This window comes from Haliotis rufescens, unplaced genomic scaffold, assembly GCF_023055435.1.
Source record: "Haliotis rufescens isolate VD_foot unplaced genomic scaffold, xgHalRufe1.0.p SCAF_24, whole genome shotgun sequence".
Lineage (NCBI taxonomy): Eukaryota > Metazoa > Mollusca > Gastropoda > Lepetellida > Haliotidae > Haliotis > Haliotis rufescens.
In genome coordinates this window covers 10210763-10226983 of record NW_025963935.1, presented here as the reverse complement: position 1 = coordinate 10226983, position 16221 = coordinate 10210763, and the positions used below count along the sequence as shown (strand labels likewise).

At 42.3% G+C, this 16221-nt stretch overlaps 1 protein-coding gene across 1 annotated transcript; it reads left to right on the top strand.

Annotated features, from left to right (window-relative positions):
- The first annotated feature begins 9319 nt into the window (after positions 1-9319).
- On the top strand, positions 9320-15558 carry LOC124120453. The gene is made up of 3 exons (XM_046483274.2): positions 9320-10076; positions 12652-12867; positions 13692-15558. The coding sequence occupies exons 1-3, from the start codon at positions 9797-9799 to the stop codon at positions 13874-13876; spliced, it is 681 nt and encodes a 226-aa protein (XP_046339230.2). The 5' UTR covers positions 9320-9796; the 3' UTR covers positions 13877-15558.
- The last annotated feature ends 663 nt before the right edge of the window (positions 15559-16221 follow it).

Below are 16221 nucleotides of genomic sequence, written 5' to 3'. Positions count from 1 at the left end.
TCAGACTAGTTTTAAGTAGAATTTGTAATTATTTAGTTGTACTGTCCTTCGATGACAGTTTGTTTCTATACATGTACAATCTAAATATATATATTATTAATGTATAACTTTTTTTCGTCACGATATGCCTGAAATCTTACCGATAAGACGTTACACTCACTCACCCACCCACCCACTGCTTTGGAGATAATTAACTAAGCCAATTATCTTAATTGGCTTCAAATAACTCATTCAAGGTGTGACTAAGAACACATTTGCTAAGAATCTCTGGGTCAATATTATATATAATAAATCTCGTGTCACACAGCTTGCTTTCACTTCACTGGTTGTGTTAAGCCGCACATGATTACAACAAACTTTCTAGTTTGTTTCAGTGTGGGAAAATTGATTTTGCTTTGCTGATATTGTTTCCCCGATTATCAATTCTGTTTGGATTTATACTGGACCCATTCGCTTCGTCCTGACTTCGTATGTGACCCACACAACACAACGTCAAAGCAGCCCAATGAATCAAATTAGACAAACGTGCTAGAGACATTTTGTGGTTGTTGTTCAACGCCGATCAATTACATTCAAGCTACATGATTTGATAATTTGATTATGTGTTGTTCAACGCCGCACTTATCAATATTCCAGCTATATGACGGCGGTCTGTAAATAATCGTGTCTGGACCAGACAATCTGGTGATTGACCCTTATGAGCATCGATCCAAGCAATTGGGATACAACGCACGTTGCAGCAGGATAATGCCCGTCCACATCTTCAACGTGTTGTAACATGTTTTTAAGGCAGTTTAACATTGCTGTCCTACCATGGCCGTCTATTCGGGAGGTCAGGCTCGCTGACTTGGTTGAAGCATGTCATCGATCCCAATTGCGTTGATCGATGCTCATGATATCAGACACTGGATTGTCTGGTCCAGACTCGATTATTTACAGACCGGCGTCATAAAGGTGGTATATTGCTTAGAGTGACGTAAAACAATCTATCAACCAACAGTCTATTCCTCCAGACTTCTTCCTCACAGAACAGACCCGTGAAGATTCCTGGGTAGAATAGGTTTTCAGCAACCCATGCTTGCCGTAAAAGGCGACTATGCTTGTCGTAAAAGGCGACTAATGGGATCGGGTGGTCAGGCTCGCTGACTTGGTTGATGCATGTCATCGATCCCAATTGCGCGGATCGATGCTCATGATGTCAATCACTGGGTTGTCTGGTCCAGACTCGATTACTTACAGACCGCCGTCATATAGCTGGAATATTGCTGAGTGAGGCGTTAAACAACAAACCAACCAACCAACCTCACAGAACATGTCTGGGATGTGATGGGCCAGAACCAGCAGGTAACGCTAGCTCAGTTATACCAATCCTTGGTTGACAATGAAAACAACACCTTCAGGCTGTTTTCAATCAGTTGGTGTCTTCAGTGTGCCTCCGCTGACTCGCCTGTATCAAGGTGGTGACACATCCGACAGTGACACTGCTAACAGAGTAGTTACACCACTCCTCCTTTAGGGTGTGTCTCTCTGTCTCAAGGTGTCCGAACATGGGTGTTGTACAGGAATCTGTTGTGATAAAATATTGATCAGACGAATGTAACATATTTTCAGCACCAGAATATTTGTAGCAGTTTATATGAAGCAGTTACTCTTCATCTATATAGTAGAGATATAGTAATAAGCTTCACTGTCCGCCCGTCCGTCCGCGTGTCCGTGAAACTAATAAGTATTCTTTCATGACACTTTGCACACACAAAGATCAGGTTATCCACTGGTGCATTTACCTATGAAGGGATTTTTAGAATTTACATATTTGTTTTCGTTTCCATGGCAACAAGTTTGACTTTGACTGTGTTCATAGTGGTGTTTTTGTCCCCTATCCCTAAAACTAATTGGCATTCTTTCAAGAAACTTTCCAAGCACAAAGACCAGTTTGTGAACTTGTACCATGGGCTACTTTGGTAATATTTTTTCCATACACTGATGTTTAGAATTGCGCCCTTTAGCCGTGTCAGGATCCCCTATATAAGCACCAAAGCCATACTCGTGCGTTTCATCAAAGTGATAAAAGCCTTTTAGCGTGACCTTTGTTAAAACAGAATTACCTGCCAGATTATAATTAACATACCGTCATACAACTGAACTGCTGTTTGAAAGGACACATTATTCACTCACTCGCCGACGAGAACCAAGACCTCAATCTCCAGAACGTTATCATTGATTGTCCTATTATATTATGGTCTGTGGATCTACACTCTCTCCAAGGTAATATGCTGGTTAATCGTCCGAAGTCAGTTCTGGAGCAAAGTAACCTTGCGTCATTCTCAAAATCCGGTCCACACAGGGTGCATTTCTGTACTGAATTGTCTCACGGATTGATAATCTTTAGTTTGTGACTGACAATAATGACACAAAAACCTATTTTCTCATGTTTTTCTAAAGCCTTCCTAATGGCGTAATAATTGTACCATCGATCAGCCATTAAGATTTCGTATTGAATCACACACAAATGGGAGGCTGTCATATTGATCAAGTTCAAATTGAATACCTCAACGATGCTTCCTAATGATACCTTATTGCCACAGAGCGCCAACTGTTAAACTGACAAAGCTGCTGAAGACGTGGGATAAGTCATGGTCAATGTGCCTGCAATAACGTAAAATGGTCTTGTCTCACACATATACAGCTGAATCACAAGTCGTATTTAAACGTTCACGGATTCACACATCTCAGCCTTCACACACACACACATACACACACGCATACGCACGCACGCACGCACGCACGCACGCACGCACGCACACACATACATATGCACACACACACACACACATACATACAGCTGTATCACAAGTCGTATTTAAACGTTCACAGACACACACACACCTCAGCTTTCACACACACACACACACACACACACATACGCCCCCCCCCCCCAACACACACACACGCGCGCACGCGCCCATACACACCAGCCTTCCCTCAAACCCACACTCATCCACAATCATTCTCACACACACCTCAACCTTCACACACACACACACACACACATACGCACACACACACATACGCACACACACCAGCCTTCCCTCAAACACACACACACATCTCTCGCGCTCACCCCGCACACACACACACACACACTCACATATACAGAAACACACACAGGGATAGAAGAACACACACAGAGGTAGAAACATTTTGTATATTTATTTCTTGTTTAACGCCTCACTCAGCAATATTCCAGCTATATGATGGCAGTCTGTAAATAATCGAGTCTGGACCAACAAATCCAGTGATAGATAACATGAGCATCGATCCCCGCTATGGGATACAATTACATGCATCAACAAAGTCAGCGAGCCTGACCACCCGATCCCGTTAGACGCCTTGTACGACAAGCATAGTCGCCTTTTATGGCAAACATGGGTTGCTGAAGACCTGTTCTACCCTATCACTCACATACACTCATTCACAAACACATTCACGCACACGCACGCACACACACACACACGCACACGCACACGCAAACACACACACACACTCATCCCACCTCCATCACTGGATAACCAATATCAAGTCTACATGACAACTGGTCGTCGTTCATTGAGGCGCTGAGTAACGTCAAGCATACTACATACAGGATCCCACATGGTATGTTCCACGATAAGATATTCACTACCGTCAAGGCACACGGCACACGTCAAACGTACTTCATACAGGATCCCACACGGTATGTTCCACGATAAGATATTCACTACCGTCACGGCACACCAAACCGATTCAAACACACATTCACAAACACATTCACGCACGCGCACAGACACGCACACACGGTCGTCCCACCCCTTTGTGGCCTTATGTGACATGACAATGAACAGTTTTCAATGCATTTGTACAACGACATTAAATGACTATTGACCTCCAAAATGTCATATTTGTATCTATGATATTCAATTAAATATATCGACTTTATTAGGTACAATAAATTTACTAAAAATGTACCTGTGCATTTCCTTTTTTGAAGAGTGTATGTTCCACGATAAGATGTGTTACGGTCATGGCACACCAAACCCAGCTTCCTCCAGGTTCAGGGGCGGTCGGGTAGCCTAGTGGTTAAAGCGTTCGCTCGTCACGCCGAAGACCCGGGTTCGATTCCCGACATGGGTACAATTTGTGAAGCCCATTTGTGGTGTCCCCCGCCGTGATATTGCTGGAATATTGCTAAAAGCGGCGTAAAACCAAACTTACTCACTCACTCCTCCAGGTTCATAAGCGAATCTGCGTCACATTGCAGTGTTTTCCGTCACAGGTCTGACTCGCTGTTCAATAATTAAAATGCCAATTAGTGACATGCTTCCAAAGCTTCGTCTTTGTTCATGTGTTCATTGTCTTCCAGAAACTTAATAATGTTGGCATGACTGAGGTGAATCCGTTTCGTTTGCTTTGTCAACAATCTTCTTGTTTTTTTAGACGAACTGATTCGAGTCCATCGTTCAGTGTCACATTTGCTGTGTACGTTTGAAATTTGAAATCTGGCCTTGACTGAGTGATTGTTCACTGTTGACAGTCATCCCATGACAGCTGAAGAGGGATCTCTATTGCGTTGCCTGCGACGCCGAAATTCACACGGCCCCGAATGTGCTCAAAACCCTGTTATAGTTGGGTCGAATCATCGACAAACCCTCGTCATAACCTTAATTGGTGTTTAGCGCCTATTTCAGCCATATTCCAGCTATATGACGGCTGTACATAAATACTGCACCCTGGTCTTCGGCGTGACAAGCGATCGCTTTGTACAATAGAAGAATATTGTTTCTTTGTTTGTTTGATGTTCAACGCCGCACACAGCAATATCCAGCTATGCGACGACGAGTTAATATAATCGAGTCTGGACAAGACAGTCCAGTGGTTGACGTCATGAGCATCGATCCGCGCAGTTGGGATACGGTGACATGCATCAACCAGGTAACCCAGCCCGACCAGCCAACCAACTGAGTCGACTTTTTGACGACGATTGTATGTTGCCGGATACCTATATGCTGACCGGTATCCCTACGGGTGTCCTCTTGTATTGAGCTATGACCCTAAAAGCTGAAATAGTATTCAAAGTAGAATGAAATCCAACTGTGTGTAATCTAGGATTGGACCAGGCACTTACAGTTTAAGGTTTCTTGTCGTAAGCTAGGTAACAAAAACTCAAAAAGGGACACTGACTCAATCAGCCTAATTATGCATCCTCTCATTATGCTTGCAACATTGTGCTCATTGAAGTCCGACGGACGGAGCCAGAAACTATATCCCGTATATCCTGCATCAATTAGTTGAAGGTGGTGTTCATGCTTTATTTATGCGTCTTGAAGCAGTGATAAATAATTTGACCCGTAAAGATCCGGGTTAGAATATGTCTCAGCAAACCATGCTTGTGAAAGGCGAATAAGTTGTTATCGTATCCCAATTGCGTGAACCGATGCTCATGATATCAGTCACTGGATTTGTCTGGGCCAGTCTCGATTACATGTACTTACAGACCGCCGTCATTCAGCTGGAATATTGGTGAGTGAGACTTTAAACAACAAACAAACAAAGACATATGAATAATCTCACCATGCCGAGGATGATATTGTTTTCATTCAAACAAATGATTTTATTGATTTTCTAGTCATGTTTATTTTGTCATACTTACTACATTTTTTTTATCTCTAAAGGATCCACTAAATGTCAAATTTCCTCACAAATACGACCAAATCTATTATGAAACTCAATACTTTTATTGTCACACGTTATCAAACCTCGATAACATAATAATCGGCAATATACGACTTTGTGTTGAACTTCATTATAGATGGGGGCACGAGGGGTCCAGTTGTCTAAGTCGCCGCGATTCGCTGTGCAGAGTTGCGTCCCTTCGGCACGCCAGAAACCTATGATCGTGGGTTAAAATCCCGGTTCGCCCCGATTATGTTTCTAGGTGTGACAGCACCATACACGTGCTCCTGGGTTTCACCGAAGTGGTAAACGTCTTTCACCTGCATCACTTCGGGCTTTCCTCCCACTCTAAGCTGACACGCCGTGATATAACTGAAATACTGTTAAAAGCGACTTTAAACCCAACTCACTCACTCATAAAAGCTGAAATGGAGAGAATTATCATTAAACCGTCTACGTGTTATCACAAATGAGCGGGCCACTGTAACTTGATAATGTCCTCATATTGCTTGACGACGGTACATTATCACGCCTTTGTTAGGTGACGTCATAGTGATAGGGAAATGTGACGTCACGTTTAATAGTGACGTCATCGCGACGTCATCTGATTTGTTCTCTGTCTTTATTTGTCATATTTCTTAATGTGGGGCCATGAAATTCGTGTTGATTGCAGTAATTGTTTTAAAACCGAAATTGTTGTTTATTTTATTTGATAACAAATTTCATCCATTGTTGCAATAATAACGGTAATGCTATTTTTTAAGGCATTAGGATTTGTAGAAGCCCTCGGTCTTTCCAACTGACCTCCTTTGTCCGGCAGTTAATGGAAGACCTCGGGCTTCTGCAAATGATTATGCCCTTAAAAAATAGCGTTTCCCTTATAGTAAACAGTTTAACCGAAGTGCAGCGAATCGGTATTCCCAATGTGTCTATACAAGCGTGTTTGCTTATACCAAAACATCAGCCGCAGCGAACATTGGCAAAAAACTTATGTTATACAGGTAACACACTCTATTGATTCAGTTTGTTGATACCTCATAAAAGTATAATTCTAAAAGGGCCGTGGTTGGAAATCCATTCATCATTTTTATAGGAGTCGCTTCGTGCATACTTCCTTGGCAGTGTGGCAATTTACATTCTCAATTCAGAACATGTACAATAGTACGATGATTTTCAAAGGGCGTTAAAAATCAACAACAGAAGACATGACATGATGAGAATTGATTTCTGTGTTGTTCTCGTTGTATCAACAGATTGCTGCTGATTGACTTCATCGGGCATCGATTCTCACGCCGACGGGGAGCTGTGTCGGCATCAGTGAACAGCTTCTCCTTAGAAACCACAAGAACAGTGACGCTGAAACTTCACATGTTTGTTTCTACAAATGATGACACTTGATTTTGATCAATGTGTTCGAATCCGATTGACTTTTTACGGACATTGCTCCACCATTTTTATGTGTCATGTAACGATGAAATGTGTATGTGGAGTGAGTAGTTGATCACGACACATCTTTTCCTTTTTGCGATATATATATGATCTACCTTGATAAAAAACCTTTGCAGTTTGAATAGATTAAGTGTTGGTTGGATTATTTGAATCTTCATGCAAACGTGAAACTACTGTCGAGTAGCATCTTAATGTTAATACATTATTAATTATACAGTCAGGTGCGCTACAGTGATGAGGCACTATCTTTAAAGAAATATGTGTATAGGATCCAGTGAAAAATAACACCAAAATGGGAATATTACTTTTGTATTAATTTAGCTGGAAACATTGGATGTTCTACTGTGGTGTTCATGTTAAATTGATTTCACAACACCAGATCTAGTCTTTGAAAGGCAGGTAAGGGAATTCATGGATGTGACTTCTTTATTATGAGGAACACAACGTTTCGGAGTATATGCTTACTCCTTCGTCAGGTGAATGAATTCTATGAGGCAGAGAGCACATATATGTATATGTAAGGGCAACAAAAGTAATAGGAGAACCAAAGGTTGGAAACGTAACAAGGGAAGATAACAGATAATTGGTGCTGATAGGTGATCAGCAATAGACAATGGAAGCCAACACTTTATAGTTATGAGCCCTGATAGTAATGGACCACTGGAAGCCAGGACTTAAATTATCACTGACTGCTAATTGACAAAGGACAGTGGGCAAGCGGGAAGCCGGAGGTAATTAGCACTGATAGGTAAAAGAATACAAATAGCAATGGACAAATGGACGCCAGCTGGATAATTAGCAAGACAAAGATCACAGCAATAAGGGATGTGGGGATGTATATACCAGATCCCCTCCAATAGTGGCCACCAGTACATTGGTGAAACCCCCAGACCCCCCAACACCCGACTCGAAGAACACCAGACCCATGTCATCAAACAAGAACACATATCTCAGGAACCAAGACACCATGTGGGAAGCCACCAACGTCATGTCTACCAACAACAACTGGAGACAAAAAAAACTATAAGAAGCCATTGACATCAGGAGACACCAGCCAGCCATGAACCGTGACCAGGGAACCTATCTGCCTAGTGCTTGGGAATTGCTTTGAATCTTGTCGGTGCTACTTTTCTCTGACTTTTGTTGCTCTTACATTTATGCTCTCTGCCTCATAGCATTCATTCATGAAGGAGTAAGCATATACTCCGAAACGTTGTGTTCCTCATAAAAAAGATGTCGACATCCCTGAATTCTCTTCCATAATAACAGATCTGTCACACAATTTAACACATATGGAACACATTACCGAACGATTTATACCGTTTTAAAATATGAGGTGATATTTTTTATCAAAAGTCACCAGGATTAAAGTTTGGTCTCAGAATGCAGGATTTGTACGGCAATTAATCTTGTGTGGGAAAAACTGGAACCTGATTAGGCATTCAGCGTTATTATTGATATTCAAAAAGTACAACGGTAGATCGTTACTGATCACACCACCGTGTCTAATTGATTCCAGGAGTATTGCTATAATGATACAAACAACATCCGTCAGGACTTGAGAAAAGCTGATGCTAATTGTAATTCGCATTTAACGACTGTAACACATTTTAGATAAGTGCACAGTTATTTTCCATCTTCTTCATTTAGAGATTTTGTCTGAGATGTTGGCTTTGCGAAATGATACTGCGACGTTGTTGTGTTGGATGTTAATAATAACGTAGCTGTAGTTACGAAGGATAATCCAGTAATTAAACACTAACAGAACAATTCCAACTTTAATGCCAATGACATAGTGTATGCTATTTCTCATGCCACTTTCAATACATTGTAATTTTATGTGTATCATGTTTGGGAGAGGCATTGAGATAAGCAAACCTTGTGTTTTTGCCAATCCCTCAACTGTATAGAAATAACTATGTTTATATCAAGCTTTCCGCGCACCTGGTGTATAGTTTTCTACTGCAGTCAGACAAGAACAATTATTATGCAGAGTGTTCGCTTCTTTATACGGGTATAATCAATATCTAATCATTAACCTGTACATACTCAGATCTCGCACAACTACCCGTTTGTTTGGGTTTCCATAAACTCCGCCCAGTCATGCAACACAAACCTCTTTGGTGATTCGTGGCACTCTTTCCCACTCTCTCTAGTGTCTTCATCTTGGACGTCAGAGACAAAGTGGTAATAACAGATATATCACAACGATTGTTGCTTCATATTGGACGTCAGAGACACAGTGGTGATAACAGATATATCACAACGATTGTTGCTTCATCTTGGACGTCAGAGACACAGTTAGGATAACAGATATATCACAACGATTGTTGCTTCATATTGGACGTCAGAGACACAGTGGTAGTAACAGATATATCACACAAAGTGTTGCTTAATCGTGGGCGTCAGAGGGACAGCGCTAATAACAGATATATCCCACAAATTGTGGCTTCATCTTGGACGTCAGAGACAAAGTGGTAATAACAGATATATCACAACGTTTGTCGCTTCATCTTGGATGTCAGAGACACAGTGGTAATAACAGATATATCACAGATATTATTGCTTCATCTTGGACGTCAGAGACACCGTACACAACAGACAGATATCACACACATGAGACACACCACTAAGGACGATGGCGGTGTTACTTCTCCCCCTTTTCATGACGGCTGTATTTGCTGGCAATACTTGTTACTGGCATATTTTTCAACGGTTTATCACACAGGACGACCTGGCAGCCAATGAGGTCGCATCCGACGTATTCTCAACTCAACATCTGACATCCTGTGCTAAACGTTGTGCCGAGGATGAGAAGTGTGTTGCTTTGACTTATCATGGGGACCAGTGTTCCATCTACAGATCATCTTTGTCGTCATCTGGCATCCCAGGATCCAGATCCTACATCAAGCAAGGAGGTGAGACACTGTTCAGACATGTTTCTTTCCCACAATGTGCATGGCCTCGTATGTGTCCTTAAGTTGTTACAGAATGTAATTGTTTGAATTCGGTTATAATATTATGTTTTGTTTGTTGTTTGACATCACAATGCTCTAGATATGTGACGGTGGTCTGTAAATAATCAAATTTGGACCAGACAACCCGTTGATTAACACCATGAGCATCGATCTACGCAATTATGACACGATGATATGCCTCAACCAAGTCAGCAAGCCATTATACATTTGGGGTGGACATTTTTACGTAAATGGTGTAATGATGTAGCCATTAAAACACTTGAGTCACTTTGAGAGGGCATGGGCTACCTGAAGCACTGCAGTTAGCTTTGTAGAGTTACACGACGTTAGAATGACCGGATCCGATGATCGATGGTACCGAATATCTTATTAGTATCTTATCTTTGCTCGCGGTGTAACTGGATTATGGTATGAACTAGACATAATCGAAACGAGTGAGACCGCCGCATCTATTTCCTAGTTAGATCTATGCATAAAGATCCAGAGTGACAAAACACTCTCCACAAGTCAGTATGACAAAAGGGATGACTTTAACCTTCCAAGAGTCAACTTTCCTTTTATGTAGAACAGTATTTCAGCAGCTCCAAAACGTTTGAGGTACAATCGAGCATGCTTTCAAAAGCGTCATAAGACTATTGTTCAGGAGTTGTTTGATCAAGGTTGCAACATTCAAGGTCTCAGTAAAGATATCAAAACGTTTTATGGTAGACACGTGATGGACAGTTCCAAACTTGACGCGTCCGAAGTAGTTCCCTATTTTGACTCTTTTTTCAGGCGAACAATTTACTTCCCCTTGCATGTGTTTGTGACGGGTGCCACCGATGGAGCAAGATACGCTCACCTTTTCTCGAACACATGGTATCGTCACTATTTGATAGTGATTCATAATCGCGTGCTCATGATACATTCGGCATCGCACAATCGACTCGATTTCCTTTGAGTATGATTTAATTTAGACAAAATTCTCAAAGCAATAATCAGTCTCGATACCAAACCGAAGCAGATTCCATTGGGCGTGATAGGCAATAGAGCAATGGTTTCTGTGGATGGGTCACTGAAAAGAACGTTGAAACCAGGTGTGCACGAAAAGGCTTAGCATGTCCTTCTCTACCCTTAACATCCGGCTCTCACTGACTTGTCTATTTGCGACCTGACGCCGCACAGCTGTACTCGAGTCAATTACTTAAATTGCATATCTAAATAGCTTCCAAACCATGGCTAAATTTTCACAATCATATTATTACTCTTGAAAAACGAAAACGTATTTTCCCGTATACGGTCATTAGACGAGAAAAAACGACGTTTTTTGGACGCTTTCTAACATTCGGTTTTCCGTCCATATCACTGTCAATCAAGCAACAGCGTGTACATATATTTCTATTTCTCAACATTCATTCATTCAATTTTGGAGCTCGATAGTCCTATGTTGTCGTTGTACGAAGGCATTGAAAACTGTTCATTGTCATGTCAAATAAGGCCACAAGGTTGCGCTGAACTCAGTGTCTCGTGGTGACCGCCCCGGGCAGCAATCACGGCACTGCATCCTCTCGGCTCTGACTGGATATGTGTACAAATTCTGTCCTGCGGAATTCTGCGCCATACTGCTTGTAACGCGTTGGCCAGTTGTAGTAGTTCCTGTGGCGTATTCTGACGTTGACGTACACATCGATCGAGTTCATTCCAGAAGTGTTCGATTGGGTTGAGATCTGGAGATCTCGACGGCACGGGTAAGCCGTTGATGTTGGCATTATGAAGATAGACTGCCGGGACACGAGCTGTCTGTGGTGGAGCGTTGTCCTGCTGAAACACCTCCGTCTGGCGGTCAATGGTTGGTTTGGTAGCTCTTGGTCGGCCGGTTCACGGACGGTCTGCAGTGGAATTGAACTGGAATTGAAGTGTATCGGTCACAAAGGCGGACAATGGTGGACGTTGAAGTGGCGTACAACAGAAGACTGTGATTCCCCTCTTTGGATACGTCCTATGGCGATGCTCCGATCGACAGCGCTGAATCTTGTCAGTTTCGAGATTGAAAAATGTTGACAATTGAATGACAAATTATTGGCTTATGCTTGCCTTTTTTATAGCCACTACCACGAGTTACGAATGCCATAACTTGCACGTGCACTTTGCTTAACTGTTTTCCTCCATGACATTTTTGAACAAGTTTGAAAAGAATGCCGTTTAAGACTTTGCAAATCGACAATGCCTGCGTTCGAATATCACACCACCAACATTTTCCAATAACAAATATCCAATTTAGATACCGGATTTTTTGTGTAGTCAGGTTCAATGAACTACATACTACCTGTGCGTCTCTTTTTTTTTGAAGAGTGGAGATGTTAGGAGTCATATGTTTTGGGATACTTTAAACTCTTATTGACATTGGTTCAGTGGCTGACATTGCTGACATATTTAACTGATGACGTCATATAAAGGTATCCCACAGTGACAGGAGACTACGTTTCATATCATTCTTTGTAAATAACTTGTGTCATTATTGTGGATGTGTGTTTAGCTCTCCCGAATGCAGACCCGTGCCCCGTGTCTCAAGGCTACACATCGGTCCTCTACCCACGCTTCTGTTTCAAGCTGTACAACACCAACCCTTGGAAGAACTGGGCAGACAGCCAGGCCCGATGTCAGAGGGAAAACGGACGTCTGATCATCTTGAACACGACAGAGAAACACGACTACATCACTGCGTTCATGACGAAGGCATCTTCTACGAATGGTAGGTAACACCAAACATGTTCCTTTACAATTGGGTGCACGGGTGGCCCAGTCGTCTAAGGCGCAGCGACTCCCTGTTCAGAGTTGCGTCCCTTGGGCACACCAGAAACCTATGATTGTGGGTTCGAATCCCCGATTATGTTTCTAGGTTTGTCAGAACCATACCCGTGCTCGTGGGTTTCACCGAAATGGTAAACGTCTGAGACCTGCATCGCTTCAGGCTTTCCTCCCACATTAAGGTGACACGCTGCGCTATAACTGGAATACTGTTAAAAGCGGCGTTAAACCCAACTCACTCACTCCTTTTCAATTTTTTAGTTAATCTGAATGGAAAATATACTTGATAATAGTGGTGATACGAGTAACATAGACTAAAGCCTACAGTAGAGATGTGAATTATTGGCCCACAACGTCTTCTTCACAGAACCGCCTCCGTGGTCTAGTGGTAGAGCGTCCGCCCGGAGAGCGGAAGGTCCGGAGTTCGATTCCCGGGCGCGTCATACCAAAAGACGTTAAAAGATGGTACTTGCTCTTACTCTGGCACACACTAAGGGGCTAAAACAAGGACTGGTCGGCTCGGAGTCAGTATACTGTGTCTGAGTAGGGTATTCATGTTAAACTGCGGCATGGTATCTCAGTGAGCTGGCACTATATATCGGCATCAGTCCGGACTAGTACAAGCAGTCATACAAACACACACACGTACATGCACGTCGCTATATAAGCGCACTAATCTTGGACGCGACGTTAAACCCCATTTCACCTTACCTCTTCTTCACAGATACACGTACGTGAGATTAACGTCTCAACTGTTTTTGTTCACAGGGGCATTGATTGGACTGCAGGTGACCAGTTTAACCGACTTTGCCTGGACGGACGGATCAACCTTTCTCCGGGCAGGATCAAACGGATATGGTGGCTTTAGCAGTGGATGTGCATTCCTGGTTGAAGAGAGAGTAAAAACCACCTCTTGCTCAACTACAGGATGGTCCTTGTGTGAGTTAGTCTGACGCTTGATCAAAAGGGGAGACAGAAACATCTTTGCTTTGGATTTAATAAACTACACCGTCACATTGATTCCCTTTATGGCCTGTATACTCGAATATCCTTGGTAGTATTTTCTATTTTATTATTATAACTTCGTGTTGAGCCTATCCACATTGCACGAGGGGCGCTAGGGTAGCCTGGTGGTTAAAGCGTTCGCTCGTCAAGCAGAAGACCCGAGTTCGATTCCCCCCATGGTTATAATGTGTTAAACCCATTTCTAGTGTCCCCAACAGTGATGTTGCCGGATTATTGCTAAAAGCGTGGTACAACCATACTCACTCACTCCCATGAGTTGACATTTTGTCTGTGAAATATTGATAAGAGAAACTCACTAATTATTTAGCTACATTAATAACAATGTTATTAGCATCCAAGTTAACTAACACCACCAGTCTGGATACATACTCACAGCCTATGCAGTATATCTTTGAAACAAAAGTCTGTACGCCCTTAGCTACGTTAATAACGGTTATAAACACTCCCTGTTTGAGTGGATAGTGCCCACGTCAGTACAACTTTGAAACAAACAAACTATACCTCGATTTTCCCTAACGACATCAGTTTTACGTCAGTTTTTCTAACATCACTTTTTAGCAAACACGTCCAACATAAAGTACAAATTTCTATTCCTCAAGCTACCTTAATAACACAGTCAGTAGCACTTTCCGTTAAATGAGCTGCCTAGAGATCATGTATAAAAACTGCTAAATTTCGATCGTAACTGCATAAAATATTGTGTTTACATATTGCTGTGGTGATGCCTACGTACCATCGAGTGACCTTCACTTTCATCGTCATCCGGCCACATAATCACAGTTGTTGAGTGGGCTACTTTGAGTTCATTAATTCCCTAGCAAAACTGTGGGCGTGACAGACAAGTTCAATAAATTCCATTTATCAAATATCAAGTTACAGTGTACACAAACTGTTATGTCAAGTTATATTTTTACGAGCTTATAGTGACATTGATCGCATCCTATCATACGTCAGAATAATTCCCTAGGCGTGTATAGGAGGTATAAGAGGTATGAAGTGTCCGGCATCAGTCATACGCACGAGGTTGCGAAAACCAATTGCGGAGGCGAAGCTCAAATTCGAGCAAACGTTAAGGAGCCGGTCTGGCAAATCGTCACGTTAATATTTAGATATATCTTTACGAAAACATGTAATATTTAACTGATGCACTTTAGGTTATATATAACCTGTGATATCGAGCACTGTCCATTGAGCCATTGTCCCACAGAACTATATTATCCACGTCTTTGAAAGGCATTTAGAAGTGATACACATGAGGAGGAGAATGTATTGATGTTAAGTTTTTAATGAGGAACACAACGTTTCGGAGTATATACTTACTCCTTCACCATTCACGTGTTCCTCATAATAAAGAAACTGACCATCCATACTAAATTCGCCTCCTCATGTTACCCGACCCGTGAAGGTCCGGGGTAGAATAGGTCTTCAGCAAGAATTAAACTGACCGCCTCCGTGGTCTAGTGGTGATACGAGTAACATAGACTTAACCCTTTAGTAGAGATGTGATTTATTGGCCCACCACGTCTTCTTCACAGAACCGCCTCCGTTGTCTAGTGGTAGAGCGTCCGCCCGGAGAGCGGAAGGTCCGGAGTTCGATACCCGGCCGCGTCATACCAAAAGACGTTAAAAGATGGTACTTGCTGTTACCCTGTCTGGCACACACTAAGGGCTAAAACAAGGAGTGGTCAGCTCGGAGTCAGTACACTGTGTTTTAGTAGGCATGGTATCTCAGTGAGCTAGCACTATAAATCGGCATCAGTCCGGACTAGTACAAGCAGCCACACAAACACACACACACGTACATGCACGTCGCTATATAAGTGCAATAATCTTAGACGCGACGTTAAACCCCATTTCACCTCACCTCTTCTTTATAACCGTTGTTTTCTGTAGAAATCATAACTGCTCAGTGTCGTTGAAAAAAAACCCAACTGAATTTCTTTTAGAATTGTAAATAAAATTCAGATGCATTTAAAAATACCTTTGTGTTTTATTCCTGATTGGGACCCGTGAAGATGCAGCATAGAATGGGCCTTCAGCAACCCATGCTTACCGTAGAAGGCGACTATGCTTGTCGTTAGAGGGGACTAACAGGATCGGGTGGTCAGGCTCGCTAACTTGGTTCATGCATGTCATCGTATCCCAATTGCGTGGATCCATGTTCATGATATCAATCACTGGATTGTCTGGCCAAGACCGCCGACATATAGTTGGAATATTGCTGAGTGCGGCGTTAACCAACAAACAAACAAACATTCCGGATTGGAGAGGT